Genomic DNA, 17,901 nt, shown 5'->3' with positions numbered 1-17,901 from the left:
TGAGTCTCCTCCTCCACAACTGTACAGCCAATGCATCTCTGTTGCTAAACACAACCTTAGTGATGTCTGTTATTCCTCACTTCATCTGACCTGACCTCGACCCCAAAGTGCTTACTCCTCCCCAACTCAAGGCTGTCATGGTTATTGATACCAGACTGTGTCTCTTCTCCTCCCAGAGGATCCTTGACACCCTTTACCATGGCACTTTGAGATTTATTTTAAACTGCAAAACCCTTACGCACCACTGCACTTTGTATACCAGGGATGGCTGGCATTCTCTAGTCACTCGTAGGCTCAGTCAATGGTATACTTTTATTTATAAAGCCATTTAGGGTTTACTACCTTTTTTATATGGGCATTTTTATTGTTCAGAAATGTGGTGGGTACTCTCTTCGTTCGCTGGACTTTATCCTGCTAACTGTTCCAAATGTCCGAACTGAATTTGGTAAAAGGGCTTTTATGTACTCTGCGCCATCGTCTTGGAACGCCTTACAAAATACTTTTAAACTGGAAGAACTTGTCCTGATTGGAAATTTTAAATCACTGATGAATGATCTTGAGACTGATTCCCTGATCTGTCGATGTTTTTAATTTGCTGTTTTTGATTTTTGTTATACTATTCTGAATTCTATGGTTTTTACTAGATTACTTGTAGTTTTTCATGTTGTTCGTCTGTAATTTTTGTAATGACTTGGTGCTGCCTATCTTGGTCAGGACGCTCTTGAAAAATAGAATTTAAAACCATAATGAGCCCTTCCTGATTAAATAAAGGTTAAATAAAATAATAGGCCTATCATGCAAACATTTCATGCTAACAAACACTTCTTACTCATTACGTTAGTACAAATACAAAAATGTATATCATTCATTGGTGTGTCATCACTATAATTTCCATTCCAACATTACATGTATGCATTGCAGTGCCATTCTATATAGTCGAAGTACATACCATCAGTGGCGACCTGTCATTCAGGGCAGGTGGGGCAAAACCAGAGCGTAGGGGTTGGTAAGCTTCTCTAGTTGCGCCGTGATTGGCTCAGTGTTCTGTCACTCATAGGGACACTACGTCACTGCAAAATCTATGGGGAGAGCTCGAAAATTCAAGCCCCTTGGGTGCTGCCATAGAGTTACATTAGAAGTGCCTATCCGAGAAGGCTCAAAGTCAATGGCCACAGATAAAATGACGTCAAATGACGTATCTACCGTTGCTTTGATTTGACTGAACATGTCAACATCATACTTTAAAAATTTTAGCTAGCAAGCTAGACAAGCCGTCATCATGAATCAATTTGACAATCTATTGGAAAATCCTTTTCAATCCTTGTCACATGAAGAGAAATTATAGATAAACGTATCGTTGCTCATCAGTCATTGGACATAAACATTACACAAGTTGGAAATCGCAAATTTAACAATGGGTGGTTTGGAAGGAATCAGTAACTAACTGTGTTGCAAAGCTATCACTAGCCTGCTATTCAGTGGAAAGGGTGTGTGGTCCAAGTCTGGGTTTAAGGGTCTCCTTTCCAAGCTTTAAAAGGATAAACATTCACATGCAACACCATGGGCCAGAAAAGGTTGAATACAAACTTCTGCCGCTTTTAGAACAACTGGAAACTCAGAACTGGGAAATCTGACTTCAGTGAGTTCAAGACAACTGGGAGCTCCGACTGCGAAAATACGTTTTGAGCGATCGAATTCCAAGTCGGGAACTCTGGCCTCTTTCTAGAGCCCCGACTCGAAGATCATGGAATAGCCTCGAAGATCACCCCCCCCCCCCCCCCGAGTTTTCCCAGTTGTCTTGAAAGCACCATAATTCCAGAGAATGCCAGACTTTGATGACAAAGTTTGATGACAGTAAGGACCGCCGCACCACCTTCCTGTTCAAGTGAGCACAACAACGGTGAGTCCAAAAATGTATTGTATGCTGCTACATAAATTATGGAATATGCCAGGGAGATATGTACAGTATACTGTAGCTAATAAGATAATACTAAGTGTATGTTGTGTAGTAAGCTGTTAGTAGCCCATGTGCCTCACCCTTATAATTTCATAACTTAGCATACTGTTCTGACTTGGTGGTGCACATGTAGCCTATAGTTTGTTTTAGAGGAATGCCATCATTGAATATTATAAAAGCTTTTATTGTCTGCTTATATGCCCTCTATTTATCCTACGGTTCTGACGTGGTGTACAGGGATAATACTGTAAGAATGACCCATGTTCTGAATTCTGATGCTGTACATTTCTGTGCTGAACAAGTAGTTATATTGACTACGTCCGTCTTAGCTCGCTCATTAATGTCTTAGTCCTAGCTAACTTTAGGTTGGCTTGTTTACCTCTCGTGGGGTATAGCAAATTGATGAGGAATCGTAGGGGGGCGTTGCACATGCAAATAGCGTGCATATGAGAACCAATCAAAAAGTCACTCAAAATTAGAGCTAACCTCTTGTTTTACGAGCCCAAGTCCGCCACCTTGGACACGTCACAATACCCATAAACCCTAGCAGTCAAACACGGAAATGGTTCCATGAATTTTTTTCACCAATAATTTTTTCACATGGTGAATTTTATAAACACTTCAAACTAAGTATGTGTTTGTAGGCTTACCTTGGCTTGACGTATTGATAACCATGCAAATTCTGTCTCGAACAAGGTTTTACAAAGTTTTATCAATATAGTCAATTTACTCAAAAAAAATCTAAATTCTAATTAGCAAAAGAACCTCAGCAAGACTACAAATTCCTGCAGGAAGCTCTTGCATGTCATTGCTAGCTTGCCTTCTAGGCAGAGTTGCAAAGAAAAAGCCATATCTCAAGACTAATGGCTAATAAAAAGAAAGGATTAAGATGGGCAAAAGAACAGACACTGGACAGAGGAACTCTGCCTAGAAGGCCAGCATCCCGGAGTCGCCTCTTCACTGTTGCCGTTGAGACTGGTGTTTTGCGGGTACTATTTAATGAAGCTGCCAGTTGAGGACTTGTGAGGCGTCTGTTTCTCAAACTAGACACTCTAATGTACTTGTCCTCTTGCTCAGTTGTGCACCGGGGCCTCCCACTCCTCTATATTCTGGTTAGAGCCAGTTTGAGCTGTTCTGTGAAGGGAGTAGTACACAGCGTTGTACGAAACTTTCAGTTTCTTGGCAATTTCTCTGGAATAGCCTTCATTTCTCAGAACAAGAAAGGACTGACGAGTTTCAGAAGAAAGTTATTTGTTTCTGCCCATTTAGAGCCTGTAATCGAACCCACAAATGCTGATGCTCCAGAGACTCAACCAGTCTAAAGAAGACTCAACCAGTCTATTGCTTCTTTAATCAGGACAACTGTTTTCAGCTGTGCTAACATAATTGCAAAAGGGTTTTCTAATGATCAATTAGCCTTTTAAAATGATACACTTGGATTACCTAACGCAACGTGCCATTGGAACACAGGAGTGATGGTTGCTGATTAATGGCCTCTGTACGCCTATGTAGATATTCCATTTTAAAAATCTGCCGTTTCCAGCTACAATAGACATTGATTTCTGATCAATTTGATGTTATTTTAATGGACAAAAAATATGCTCTTCTTTCAAAAACAAGGACATTTCTATGTGACCCAAAAATTTTGAACGGTAGTGTATGTAAGTGCAAAAATAAATAAGGTTTGTTAACACACATAACAAAACCCACTAATCATAAATGTACAAATGAACCGATAAGCAATCACCCCCAAGAAATAAACAGAAGCTGTTTTGTTTAAATGTGTGTGTGGATGTGAGAGTTGGGCTATATGGAGGAGATTACTGAGTTGTTTGGTTCATCAGGCTGACCCCCAGTCTTCGCTTGAAGTTATTGAGGGATGATGATGTTTTGTCAATGTGAAGATAATAATTCCAGAGTATGGTACCGCTATATCTGATAGAGAATTGACTATGTGAGGTGTGACAGTGGAAAGGGTGGTTATCACATTGTCTTGTGTTATATAGATGGATTTCAGAATTAAACTGGAAGAATCCATTTCAGGGTTTAGGTAAAACACACTGGGAGGTATGAGTATTTGTAGATGAAAGTGCATCATTGGCATACATTAATGTTGTAAATAGACCAGATATAGAGTTTCTTAAACAAAGGTGCAGATGGAGCCAGGTAATTAGAAGAGTCTTGCACATTTAATTTGTATGATGAGTAATTTGCGTAGGTTGGAGGCTTATTTACTGGCCCGGAGATGTGGGTAAATTAAGCTATAGTATAGAGTTAGGAAGCAAGCCAGATGAACCAACCCACTAATATTTCTGAATATAACAAACAGATTTCATCACTTTGCTGCAGACAAATGGAATATGATCTTTCCAGGTTAACTTTTCATCAATTAGAACACTGAGGAATCTAGTGGATTTGACTTGTTCCCTTTCTTTCTCATGAATTAAGATTCTGGGTCTTTTTTTTAACAATATTACTTATTCTTACTAGTGAATAAAATAAAGTTGGATTTTTTTTAACTTAAAAGATCATTTGTTTATCTGAACCATTCAGAAAATTTGACCGTGCTCGCTGTTTATTTTCTATGCATAGTCACTCTACCCCAACTTACAGTACATATTACCTCAACTAACCTGTATCCCCGCACATTGACTCTGTACTGTTATTATTTTATTGTGTTTTTTACTTTAGTTTATTTAGTCAATATTTTCTTAACTGCATTGTTGGCTAAGGGCTTGTAAGTTAGCATTTCACGGTAAGATTCTATTCGGCGCATGTGAAAAATTAAAATGGATTTGATTTTAAATGCATTTCAAGGTGTTCAAATTCATGCATTGAAAGGCATGAGGCACTTAACATCCTTCCTTTTGGCAGGTCTATCACATGCAAATGTCTCCCTGGAGCTCATAAGTGTAGCCATGCAGCATATTTCAGCAGTTCACAATATTGGACGTGGAATGCGGGGTGAGGAAGCCAACCGTGCCCAACCAGGAGCAGTCAGGCCGAGGACTACAAAGACCCGGCCGAGGACTACAAAGACTTGTCCCGAGAGCCCACAGGGGAGGATCTTCAGTGGCTACGGAACAGTCTCCTGGCCAGGTTCACTGGAATGGCATATGTCCTTGAACTGGATCCAGAACAACCACTACCCTCCCTGTCATCCCTGTCTGTACTGGACATTGTTAAAAAACATGAGAACTTTGAGCATCCTGGCTGGCATGCCACTGTCGGTGGAGCAGCAGGAGGCTATATGGCAGGCATCAGTTGGTCAGCACACCAACCCCAACTGGCACACCATGGGGAGAGGGAGGTTGATGGCCAGCAAATATGGAGCAGTGGTTAGGGCCAAGCGTGTTACTCACCTGCTAACCAGGTTTCTCAGATCACAGTTGTTGGATGGGGTGTTGTCTGTAAAGTGGTGCACAGATAACAAAGAGGAGGGCATTAAGACATTCAAAATGGCTACAGAAATGGATGTGCAGGAGTCAGGGCTTTGGGTCATGGGGTCTGGGATCCTGGTTGCCTCACCGGATGGTCTAGTGGGCACCACAGCAGTGGTGGATGTCAAGTCTCCCTATGGTGCAGTGGACCTTAACATTGAAGAGGCATTGAAGTTGAAGGATTTCTATAACAAGGAGACCATCCTTACTGGCACCAGGTCCAAGGTCAGCTCCACTTCACTGGAAGGGACACTGCTTCTTTATTGTGTGAACCACCAAAGCCTCCATCACCATCCCCATCCAGCGTGATGACCTCTGCCAGACTCATATTGCTCCTCCTGTCAGTACCTGTTTTCATAGTTCATACACACACACACTAGGCTCCCAGAATAGGTTATATTACATACAAGTTTTGCTCAAAGCAGCCAACTAAAGTAATGTAGTTAACTTTAACTGTGATGTTTAAATGATGTCTTACCCCCGGAGTGAGAGAGTGAGTACACCACTTCCAGCAGATCTCCTTGCTGAAGGTGGAGTTGATCATGCACTGCTTCTTGTGGTGTGAGCCTGATGTTCCGCATGTCACACCTCATGGCGAAAGGGGGACACAAAGTAAAAATGTTGATGCATTTACAAATTCAATGTTTTACACAATATTGTATCATATTTGATGAATTACTGACCTGTCCATCCATAGGCTCGATGTGCTGTAGTCTCGACAACTGGACGCTCGCGCTCGGATCACAATGGCACAGGATGTCCATGCACCGGCTGGTCTGAGGATGTGCTCCTGTTGGGACTGGAAAACAAAGAGACATTTGGTCAGTGGTAAGTCTTTTCAATGCTGTATCACATTCTTTATCTGGACAGAAAACACATTGTTTATCATAACAAACCCACCTTGGACAGTGTGACAAGTGGTCTCTCAACACCCAATCCTCATGCCTCATTGTTTGTTCTTGTTTCCCAATCAACAGTCTGGATCTTCCTCTTCTGCCATGGTGGATGAGCTACCTTTTCTGGTAAATACAGGGCCATTTGTCTTTCCCACCGGAAAATGGCAGCTGCAGACCCAAGTGTTGTCACTGGGTTTCCGGTCCGCCCATTTGAAATCGAAAAAATATATATATAATTTTACTAGCTAGCTAAGTTGATTACTAAAATGGTAACATCTAATTAAAAGACCATAACCCACAGACTTGACTATAGTAATAGTAAAATAGACTGGGCTTTGGTCTATCTGCACATCTAAAATCCTACTATGTGTATGGGACATTTCTGCTGGGATGGAGGAATTATCTGGAATGCTTAACTTGGTGTCAGGACAGTCTATGGTACTATTTGTCCAAAGAGGTGAAGTATTCTGATGAGCTATACTACTGTACTTCTGATTCTAATTCTCAAGAGGAAAGTTAAAACCCTCAGCCATTAGGACTATGAGGAGGACAAACAGTGATAAGGTGGATCGTCTAAGGAACTGACATGCAGGGATGTGGAACATAAGGATTTTGGGCAATGGCCAGCAGACCACAATTTCTACTAGCCCAGGCAACATTCGGGTCCTAAATCTGTGGTATGCGATGTTTATAAAGGAAAAATGTTTCTGCTGTGTCATGCTAGTTTGGTCCATGTTTTACTAGCCATTTCACTGCAGTGTCAGGCTACTTTAGCTCATTGTCTATGTAACAGTATAGCTCCGTCCCTCTCCTCGCCCCTACCTGGGCTCGAACCAGGGACCCTCTGCACACATCAACAACTGCCTCCCACGAAGCATCGTTACCCATCGCGCCACAAAAGCCGCTGCCCTTGCAGAGCAAGGGGAACAACTACTTCAAGGTCTCAGAGAAAGTGATGTCACCAATTGAAACGCTATTAGCGCGCACCACCGCTAACTAGCTAGCCATTTCACATCGGTTACATCTACTAGCCCAGTCTGAAAAGTACTAGCCTTGGGCTAGTTTAATTTCCATCCCTGCTGATATGTATAACTGACTTCACAGGACATTTGATTAGTCATGTACAACAGATACACTCGTGGAACAAAACCATTTGTTTTCTATGGGAAAACATTGAGCCCACAAGTCCTTTGTAAGCTAACTAGCCAGCTAGTTAACGTTACCTCACTGTTGCTTCTGGTTGATGGAAAAACCTAAGGTTAGCTAGCTACAAAGGCCAGGGTCAATTTTTTTAATAGTAATTAAAAAATGCTAAGGTAGCTAGGCAGGTCATTTGAAAAATAAACACGATAAACTAAAAAGGCCAAAATATGTACTCGCTTGGTTACTGCTACTTGTCGATGAGAGTTTGCATGGAGGTTTTTCCCACCATGGGGCTTGAGTGATTTAAGTCAACTTGCGACAGGATGTGTAGTTCTGTATGATAGCCACATTAGCAGCTAATTAGCATTTTATTTTTGGAGGGAAATTACATGCAAATTTATTGATAAAAGTTACCTTGTCCGAGAGAGATTTGCGCGGTTATCAAAACGTCACGGAAGCCTACACAAAACACAGACCTTGTATGAAGCGGTGTTGCCAGCTCCTCAGTAAGGAAAGTAGCTATTGGCTGTCCTAAAAGTTGCTAGAAGTCACTAAATGGCATCATCACCAAATTTACATAATTGGCCATGTGCATGTAATTGTGATGGATGCTGTAGGAGAGAGGAATAACGTCGTGGGAGAGACAAAAAAATAGTAAAAAACACCTTAAATATGTTTAGAACTACAAATGAGCAAGCTGCAGAGAATGACACACACAGCGAATAAGAACCAGATATTTGAGGCCATACTCCTTCCTTCAGCACTTTATGGACCCCATTGTTAATCCCTGTCATAACAGAGGCATTGTCAGTCTCTATCCCCAGGGGTCTCTCTTTTTTAAGACAACACTTCTCGAGGAAAGCCACCACAGCACGGGCTATAGATTTGGCATCTCCTCCCTCCAACTCAACAAGCCCAGAAATGTTGATACAATTGTCTGCTTGGTCACTAAAGTACCTTATCACAACCCCCAGGTACTTAGAAAACACTTACATCCGTGGACTCATTGAGGACGAGGCTGAAACGCTGGTCACCCACATCTGCAACCAACTTTTTCAAAAAGAATGGTGCTAGAACACCATTAATCATTTCTGTGCACTTTGTCCTGTGCATTTTGAAGTGGGTAGCAGCAGTGGAATCTAAGAAAGTAGCTAGCTCTACATTCTTCTCCAATGTGATCACGTGTCAGCATGGAGCAACAGTGTTCAGCAATAGCTAATGCCATGGTGCGCTCAGCCTTTTTTGCAGAGTATTTTTTTTAAACCATAAATGGCAGCTTGTTTTGGGTGGAAATGTTATAAGGCTTTGCCTTTTGAGTATGTTTTTGAGTTGTCATATGTTTTTTTTACATCACTAAGTTTGGCGTAGAAATCAGCCTTACAATACATATATGCCCGTGTATCATCTCCAATAAATGGCTTCAACCAGCCTTTGAATTCAGGGTTTGATTCCCACTCCTTTCTGTATTTTTGAGTGTACAGTTTAGACTGAGACATGATGAGCTAGCCAACTAGATGTTTAGCTTATGTCACAGAGAGCCACACACACAGTGGACAAGGTGAGTAAGTGACTGAGGCTGTGTGAGTCAAATTCAGTGATTTATTTTAGACAAAAAAACATTTTACATTTACATCCCGCCCTAAATGTAAGCCAGGGCGGGATCAGCCAGCAATGGCTTCCCGCATGCGCGATTCATTTGCAGTCTGGAAGCGGAGGGGTGAACATCTCCTGCTCTGACTGCAGCTGGGAGGGACTGCTGCGAGAGGACTGGGCCGTCAATCTCCAATAACACCAGAAAAAATGGCTATATTTGTCGCTAGTTGATTTTTTTTTAAATGTGTCGCTAGAGGGGTCTGAACACTTGCTAAATATAGTGACGAAGTCGCTAAGTTGGCAACATTGGTATGAAGTAGTTCTAAAATCTCAGATGGAAAAATGTATGGTGAAAAAAACCGTTTGGTTTTATCCGCAGAGTACGACCCTGCCTCACACAGGAAGCGGCGCAGGTCCTAATCCAGGCACTTGTCATCTCCCGTCTGGATTACTGCAACTCGCTGTTGGCTGGGCTCCCTGCCTGTGCCATTAAACCCCTACAACTCATCCAGAACGCCGCAGCCCGTCTGGTGTTCAACCTTCCCAAGTTCTCTCACGTCACCCCGCTCCTCCGCTCTCTCCACTGGCTTCCAGTTGAAGCTCGCATCCGCTACAAGACCATGGTGCTTGCCTACGGAGCTGTGAGGGGAACGGCACCTCAGTACCTTCAGGCTAAGGTAACTGAGCTAAACGACTACCGCCCCGTAGCACTCACTTCCGTCATCATGAAGTGCTTTGAGAGACTAGTCAAGGACCATATCACCTCCACCCTACCGGACACCCTAGACCCACTCCAATTTGCTTACCGACCCAATAAGTCCACAGACGACGCAATCGCAACCACACTGCACACTGCCCTAACCCATCTGGACAAGAGGAATACCTATGTGAGAATGCTGTTCATCGACTACAGCTCAGCATTTAACACCATAGTACCCTCCAAACTCGTCATCAAGCTCGAGACCCTGGGTCTCGACCCCGCCCTGTGCAACTGGGTCCTGGGCTTCCTGACGGGCCGCCCCCAGGTGGTGAGGGTAGGTAACAACATCTCCACCCCACTGATCCTCAACACTGGGGCCCCACAAGGGTGCGTTCTGAGCCCTCTCCTGTACTCCCTGTTCACCCACGACTGCGTGGCCATGCACGCCTCCAACTCAATCATCAAGTTTGCGGATGACACTACAGTGGTAGGCTTGATTACCAACAACGACGAGACGGCCTACAGGGAGGAGGTGAGGGCCCTCGGAGTGTGGTGTCAGGAAAATAACCTCACACTCAACGTCAACAAAACAAAGGAGATGATTGTGGACTTCAGGAAACAGCAGAGGGAGCACCCCCCTATCCACATCGACGGGTCAGTAGTGGAGAAGGTGGAAAGTTTTAAGTTCCTCGGTGTACACATCACGGACAAACTGAATTGGTCCACCCACACAGACAGCGTTGTGAAGAAGGCGCAGCAGCGCCTCTTCAACCTCAGGAGGCTGAAGAAATTTGGCTTGTCACCAAAAGCACTCACAAACTTCTACAGATGCACAATCGAGAGCATCCTGTCGGGCTGTATCACCACCTGGTACGGCAACTGCTCCGCCCACAACCGTAAGGCTCTCCAGAGGGTAGTGAGGTCTGCAGAACGCATCACCGGGGGCAAACTACCTGCCCTCCAGGACACCTACACCACCCGATGTCACAGGAAGGCCATAAAGATCATCAAGGACAACAACCACCCAAGCCACTGCCTGTTCACCCCGCTATCATCCAGAAGGCGAGGTCAGTACAGGTGCATCAAAGCAGGGACCGAGAGACTGAAAAACAACTTCTATCTCAAGGCCATCAGACTGTTAAACAGCCACCACTAACATTTAGCGGCCGCTGCCAACATACTGACTCAACTCCAGCCACTTTAAAAATGGGAATTGATGGAAATTATGTAAAAATGTACCACTAGCCACTTTAAACAATGCCACTTAATATAATGTTTACATACCCTACATTACCCATCTCATATGTATATGTATATACTGTACTCTATATCATCTACTGCATCTTGCCATCTTTATGTAATACATGTACCACTAGCCACTTTAAACTATGCCACTTTATGTTTACATACCCTACAGTACTCATCTCATATGTATATACCGTACTCTATACCATCTACTGCATCTTGCCTATGCCGTTCTGTACCATCACTCATTCATATATCTTTATGTACATATTCTTTATCCCTTTACACTTGCGTGTTTAAGGTAGTAGTTGTGGAATTGTTAGGTTAGATTACTTGTTGTTATTACTGCATTGTCGGAACTAGAAGCACAAGCATTTCGCTACACTCGCATTAACATCTGCTAACCATGTGTATGTGACTAATAAAATTTGATTTGATTTGATCAGGCCCTACACCCAAACAAGGGCACTGCGTTCATCCACCTCTGGCCTGCTCGCCTCCCTACCACTGAGGAAGTACAGTTCCCGCTCAGCCCAGTCAAAACTGTTCGCTGCTCTGGCACCCCAATGGTGGAACAAACTCCCTCACGACGCCAGGACAGCGGAGTCAATCACCACCTTCCGGAGACACCTGAAACCCCACCTCTTTAAGGAATACCTAGGATAGGATAAAGTAATCCTTCTGACCCCCCCCCCCCCCCCCCTTAAAAGATTTAGATGCACTATTTAAAGTGGCTGTTCCACTGGATGTCATAAGGTGAATGCACCAATTTGTAAGGCGCTCTGGATAAGAGCGTCTGCTAAATGACTTAAATGTAATGTAAATGTAATGGGTATTATAACTCATACTGTGGTACTCAATTGAGAAAACAAAGAAATGTAACCTCTGGTTACTGAGAGATATTTCATTATAATTCCAGGTTTATTGTTCAAAGCTAAAGGTTTATCTAAGTTGTGAATCATCCATAAGTTATACAAAATGTAGATATGATTTTTAGGCCATATCGCCCAACCCTACTTTTCGTCCTCTTGCTAGGTTATGTGGTTGTGTTTTATTGTCCACAGCTGAAGGACTATCTAGGTTGGTTTATATCTCACTACAAATTAGCTTTTTCAAACAGAAATTTGCATCCTGCAGCACTAATTCCCCAAAGTTTTGGGACACTGTAAAGTCCATGGAGAATAAGAGTACCTCCTCCCAGCTGCCCACTGCACTGAGACTAGGAAACACTGTCACCACAGATAAATCCACGATAATTGACAATTTCAATAAGCATTTCTCTACGGCTGGCCATGCTTTCCACCTGGCTACCCCAACCCCAGCCAACATCTCTGCACCCCCGCAGCAACTGGCCGAAGCCCCAACCCCCCCCCCCCCCCGCTTCTCCTTCACCCAAATCCAGATAGCTGATGTTCAGAAAGAACTGCAAAATTTGTATTCCTACAAATCAGCTGGGCTAGACAATCTGGACCCTCTCTTCCTAAAATTATCTGCCGCTATTGTTGCAACTGTTAACGGTTGCGTCAATCGAATCTGGTATCAGGATAAAATGTGATCCAGAGTCACCGAATATACTTTAAGTATTTTTATTTAACATAAGCGATAAATGGTAAATGCAATTTTCGTATATACCGGTTCACTGTATCAGCACGCAGGGTAAAGCAGAGAACTGACTGAAATAGTACAGACACCTTTTTTTAAACTGTGACAGATGTTGTAAGTTGGTGGTTGAAGATATCCCTCTAGTGGTGCGGGGGCTGTGCATTGGCAAAATGGGTGGGGTTATATCCTTCCTGTTTGGCACTGTCCGGGGGTATCATCGGATGGGGCCACAGTGTCTCCTGACCCCTCCTGTCTCAGCCTCCAGTATTTATGCTGCAGTAGTTTATGTGTCGGGGGGCTAGGGTCAGTTGGTTATATCTGGAGTACTTCTCCTGCCCTATCCAGTGTCCTGTGTGAATTTAAGTATGCTCTCTCTAATTCTCTCCTTCTCTCTTTCTTTCTCTCTCTCGGAGGACCTGAGCCCTAGGACCATGCGTCAGGACGACCGGGCATGATGACTCCTTGCTGTCCCCAGTCCACCTGGCCTTGCTGCTGTTCCAGTTTCAACTGTTCTGCCTGCGGTTATGGAACCCTGACCTGTCCACCGGACGTGCAACCTGTCCCAGACCTGCTGTTTTCAACTCTTAATGATCGGCTATGAAAAGCCAACTGACATTTATTCCTGATTATTATTTGACCATGCTGGTCATTTATGAACATTTTGAACATCTTGGCCATGTTCTGTTATAATCTCCACCCGGCACAGCCAGAAGAGGACTGGCCACACCTCATAGCCTGGTTCCTCTCTAGGTTTCTTCCTAGGTTTTGGCCTTTCTAGGGAGTTTTTCCCAGCCACGGTGCTTCTACACCTGCATTGCTTGCTGTTTGGGGTTTTAGGCTGGGTTTCTGTACAGCACTTCGAGATATTAGCTGATGTACGAAGGGCTATATAAAATAAACTTGATTGATTGATTGATGTAGTTGGCCTGTCACAGTTGGCCTGTCACAGTAGAGTAGTAGAGTTGGCCTGTCACAGTAGAGGCTTAGCGTGGTTTAAACTTGCTAGCCTATCGGTGGTGCCCAGGCTGGTCCCAGCCTCACAGCACACAGGATCCAGATATCCGGAAGTGCTTGTTGTGAAGTTTGAGCTAAGTTGTCGGTGGCTACACTGCTCAGTTCCTGTTTTCTTGTTATTCAGCATTTTCCCATCTTGTCTCAACCTTCTGGTTAGCACAGTCGACACCCTAGATTAACAACAGCTTTTCTGCCGTCACGCTATGTTTTGTGATTTACATGTCCTATTTCTATAAGGCATATATTTTTGTTAAAAAGAGAACAAAATCAAACTTCACACAACCTCTATTACTAGTCTGTTCAACCTCTTTCGTATCGTCTGAGATTTCTGAAGATTGGAAAGCGGCTGCGGTCATCCCCCTCTTCAAAGGGGGTGACACTCTAGGCCCAAGCTGTTACGAAACAATATCCATCCTGCCCTGCCTTTTTAAAGTCTTCGAAAGCCAAGTGAACAAACAGATCACCGACCATTTCGAATCCCACCGTACCTTCTCCGCTATGCAATCTGGTTTATGAGCAGGTCACGGGTGCACCTGAGCCACACTCAATGTCCTAAATTATATCATAACCTCCATTGATACAAGACAGTACTGTGCAGCTGTCTTCATTGAGCTGGCCAAGGCTTTCGACTCTGTCAATCACCGTATTCTTATCGGCAGACTCAATAGACTTGGTTTCTCTAATGACTGCCTCGCCTGGTTCACCAACTACTTCTCAGACAGAGTTCAATGTGTCAAATCGGAGGGCTTGTTGTCCGGACCTCTGGCAGTCTCTATGGTGGTGCCACAGGGTTCAATTCTCGGGCCGACTCTTTTCTCCATATATATCAATGATGTCGCTCTTGCTGCGGGTGATTATTTGATCTACCTCTACGCAGACGACACCATTCTGTATACATCTGGCCCTTCTCTGGACACTGTGTTAACAAATCTCCAAACGAGCTTCAACGCCATACAACTAACTCTCCTTCCGTGGCCTCCAACTGCTCTTAAATACGAGTAAAACAAAATTCATGCTTTTCAACCGATCGCTGCCCGCACCCGCCCACCCGACTAGCATCACTACTCTGGACGGTTCTGACTTAGAATATGTGGACAACTCTAAATACCTAGGTGTCTGGCTAGACTGGAAACTCTCCTTCCAGACTCACATTAAGCATCTCCAATCGAAAGTTAAATCTAGAATAGGCTTCATATTTCGAAACACTCATGCTGCCAAACATACCCTTGTAAAACTGACTATTCTACTGATCCTTGACTTTGGCGATGTCATTTACACAATAGCCCCCAACACTCTACTCAGCAAATTGGATGCAGTCTATCACAGTGCCATCCATTTTGTCACCAAAGCCCCATATACTACCCACCACTGCGACCTGTATGCTCTCATTGGCTGGTCCTCGCTACATATTCGTCGCCAAACCCACTGGCTCCAGGTCATAAGTCCTTGCAAGGTAAAGCTCTACCTTATCTCAGCTCACTGGTCACCATAGCAACACCCACCCGTAGCACACGCTCCAGTAGGTATATTTCGCTGGTTATCCCCAAAGCCAACACCTCTTTTGGCCGCATTTCCTTCCAGTTCTCTGCTGCCAATGACTGGAACGAATTGCAAAAATCATTGAAGTTGGAGAATTAGATCTCCCTCACTAACTTTAAGCATCAGCTGTCAGAGCAACTAACCGATCATTGCACCTGTACACAGCCCATCTGTAAATAGCCCATCCAACCAACTATCTTCCTCATCCCCATATTTGTTTTTGTTTTTCTCCTCTTTTGCAACCCAGTATTTCTACCTGCACATCCTCATCTGCACATCTATCACTCCAATGTAAATTGCTAAATTGTAATTACTTCGCCACTATTGGCCTATTTATTGCCTTATCTCCTTACTTAATTTGCACACACTGCATACAAATTTTTCTATCGTGTTATTGACTGTATGCTTGTTTATCCCATTTGTAACTCTGTGTTGTTGTTTTTGTCGCACTGCTTTGCTTTATTTTGGCCAGGTCGCAGTTGTAAATGAGAACTTGTTCTCAACTGGCCTACCTGGTTAAATAAAGATGAAATAAAAAAAAACACTTGACTAAAGCATGGAAGATTCCTAAAAAATATTGCATCAGTAACAAGCTAAAGGAAGTTTCATTTAAAATGTTACGTAAAATGTATCCTGTGAAACCTGTTATGAAAGATTCAAGCTGAATTTTGATACTGTGTGATTTCTATATTTATAGTAGAATTTTTGGATTGATATACACAACTTTGTTATAAAGTTCAATTGAATTGTTTTGATATGATTTATTTCAGAAATTCTGATATTGATAAGGATGATATTTATTTCAACTGCTAATAATAATGGGTACATTTCATATTCACAAATGCAAATGGTCACTTTGTAAATGAATTTAAACAATATGGGACTACTTTAACTAAAATGAAAAACAATGCAATCAACCTGTAGTATTATTAATTAATATGATTTGTTTGTGTAGGATTCCTGGCAATGTAAAAATGTTATGTATGTGTTTTTGCATGTGACTATTCCTCTTTTGTTTTGTTGATGTTAATAAATAAAGACAAAAAAAGGAGGAAGAGAAGGATGTCACTCGTTAACATTGCCACAAGTCATAATTATGGCTAAACTTCGCCCAGATCTCCTTAAAATCAGATTTTAAACTTAACCTTACCAAACAGTACATGTCTGTAGCCAATTTTGACTTGGTGGCTGTGTTATTTAGTGGAAACCGGCAGGAGAATCACAAAATGTCTCTGACATCTGCTCTGCTCAGCCATTGGCTGAGTTCAAGGGACAAGCAAGAAAGAACTGGTCCTACTAAATACGTAGATGTTGCTGTGGTAGGCATCCCTGTTCCTGGAGTCGCAGGTATTGCAGTTTTCTTCCAACTAAGCAACGCACCAGACAAACTGGGCTAATTAATCAGTTCTGTAATTGCTTAAATTCAGCACACCTGGTTTTTCAGGTTGGTTATATCAAAACTATAAAGTGCCAGCGACACTCCAGGATCACTGTTACCTAAACCTGTAATAGTAGTTCTCTAAGTTTGTGCTTTTCGTAACGTTATATTATGCACGTAGGACTGCATAATTTAGTGCATGCAACTGATACAGACGAGCTATGTTATTTTGGTTGGTACGCGCCTAGGGGTGTCCACTAGATAACACAGCCACAAATTCAAAATTGTATATTGTAAAAATTCAAGAAAAAACAAAAATGCGCTTTTTGGTCTTCATTTGAGATCAGCGTTATGGGTTAGGTCTAAAATCACATTCTAAGAAGAGAAATTGAACAAATGGGAGGGATATATGACTTACTGGCAGCTAGTGACGACCGCACTACAAAGTCTGACGCATCAACACGCATGCGCTGTTTTATCCATTCGGGTTTACTGGATATGACATTAGGACTCGTTTGATCTAAAACGAAAATAGATTTAAAAAGATTGTGAAATCTGCGTTATTGTTAACTATTATAGTCACTGATCATGCGATCCTGCTAGATCTATCGTCTGAAAAGAGCCAAAGCCAGCAGCGGTAAAGCAGTTGCTTGTTGGTGAGCTAGCAATACTTGTTACGATATGGCAAGGTAATTGTCTAAAGGCATTTTACAGAATGTGGAGAAGGCACTTCGTAATTGCTTGGAAGGCAACGCCTGGATAAGAAGATCCCCTACTTAGATATTTTGTTGACAATTAGATAAACATGGGTATGCCATTATTGTCCCATCCGTGCTTTAAAGCAATTTGTGTCATCGCTTTACTCAATGGGCTTGGCGACTGCAGCGAGGGTGAGTAAAATTTACATTATAGCGAGCAACGGCTACAACATAGCCCGAGCGGCTTTCCTTCTCGGATATTCTAGGTTTCCAGTCGATAGGACAGTCACAAAGTCCAAATGGTCTATATCGTAAAAATTAATGTATAAAATGTTGCTTTTGGGTCATAATTTAAGGTTAGGTTTAAAATCCAATTTTAAGAGGGTAAATAATCGTGGTTTATTACTTTGTTGTGGTAATTTGTTTGTAAATAGTCGTGGTTTATTACTTGTGGTAACGACCGCTACTATGTCGCAAGAGGGATTCTAGAATTTGGCTAACTATATGAGAAGGGTGCAACTGCAGCCCGCTATTAGGGGCGTTCCTGCATCTGTAGGAACCCCTCTTTATACTAATATTGGTAACTTTTACAGGGGCGCTCCACTACAGTAGATGGCGCTAATCGCTAATGCACCATAATGTTGGATGCCAACCGCTGATGCACCTCAGAAGAGAGGGAGGGTGGCAAAAACGGTA

The 17,901-nt window shown here is 42.9% G+C and overlaps 1 protein-coding gene across 2 annotated transcripts in view; it reads left to right on the top strand.

The window, feature by feature from the left end:
• The first annotated feature begins 16,947 nt into the window (after positions 1–16,947).
• The window catches only part of adam9 (ADAM metallopeptidase domain 9), a 98,964-nt gene continuing 98,010 nt past the window's right edge, over positions 16,948–17,901 (top strand). For both annotated transcript variants that reach the window (XM_055920493.1, XM_055920492.1), the window contains exon 1: positions 16,948–17,397. In XM_055920493.1, the coding sequence (XP_055776468.1) occupies positions 17,313–17,397 (85 nt within the window). In that variant the 5' untranslated portion in view covers positions 16,948–17,312. The remainder of the gene's footprint in view (positions 17,398–17,901) is intronic.

The sequence above is a fragment of the Salvelinus fontinalis genome, chromosome 4 (assembly GCF_029448725.1).
Source record: "Salvelinus fontinalis isolate EN_2023a chromosome 4, ASM2944872v1, whole genome shotgun sequence".
Lineage (NCBI taxonomy): Eukaryota > Metazoa > Chordata > Actinopteri > Salmoniformes > Salmonidae > Salvelinus > Salvelinus fontinalis.
Note: the sequence above shows the minus strand (reverse complement) of the source record. Positions and strands in the feature narration are given on the sequence as shown.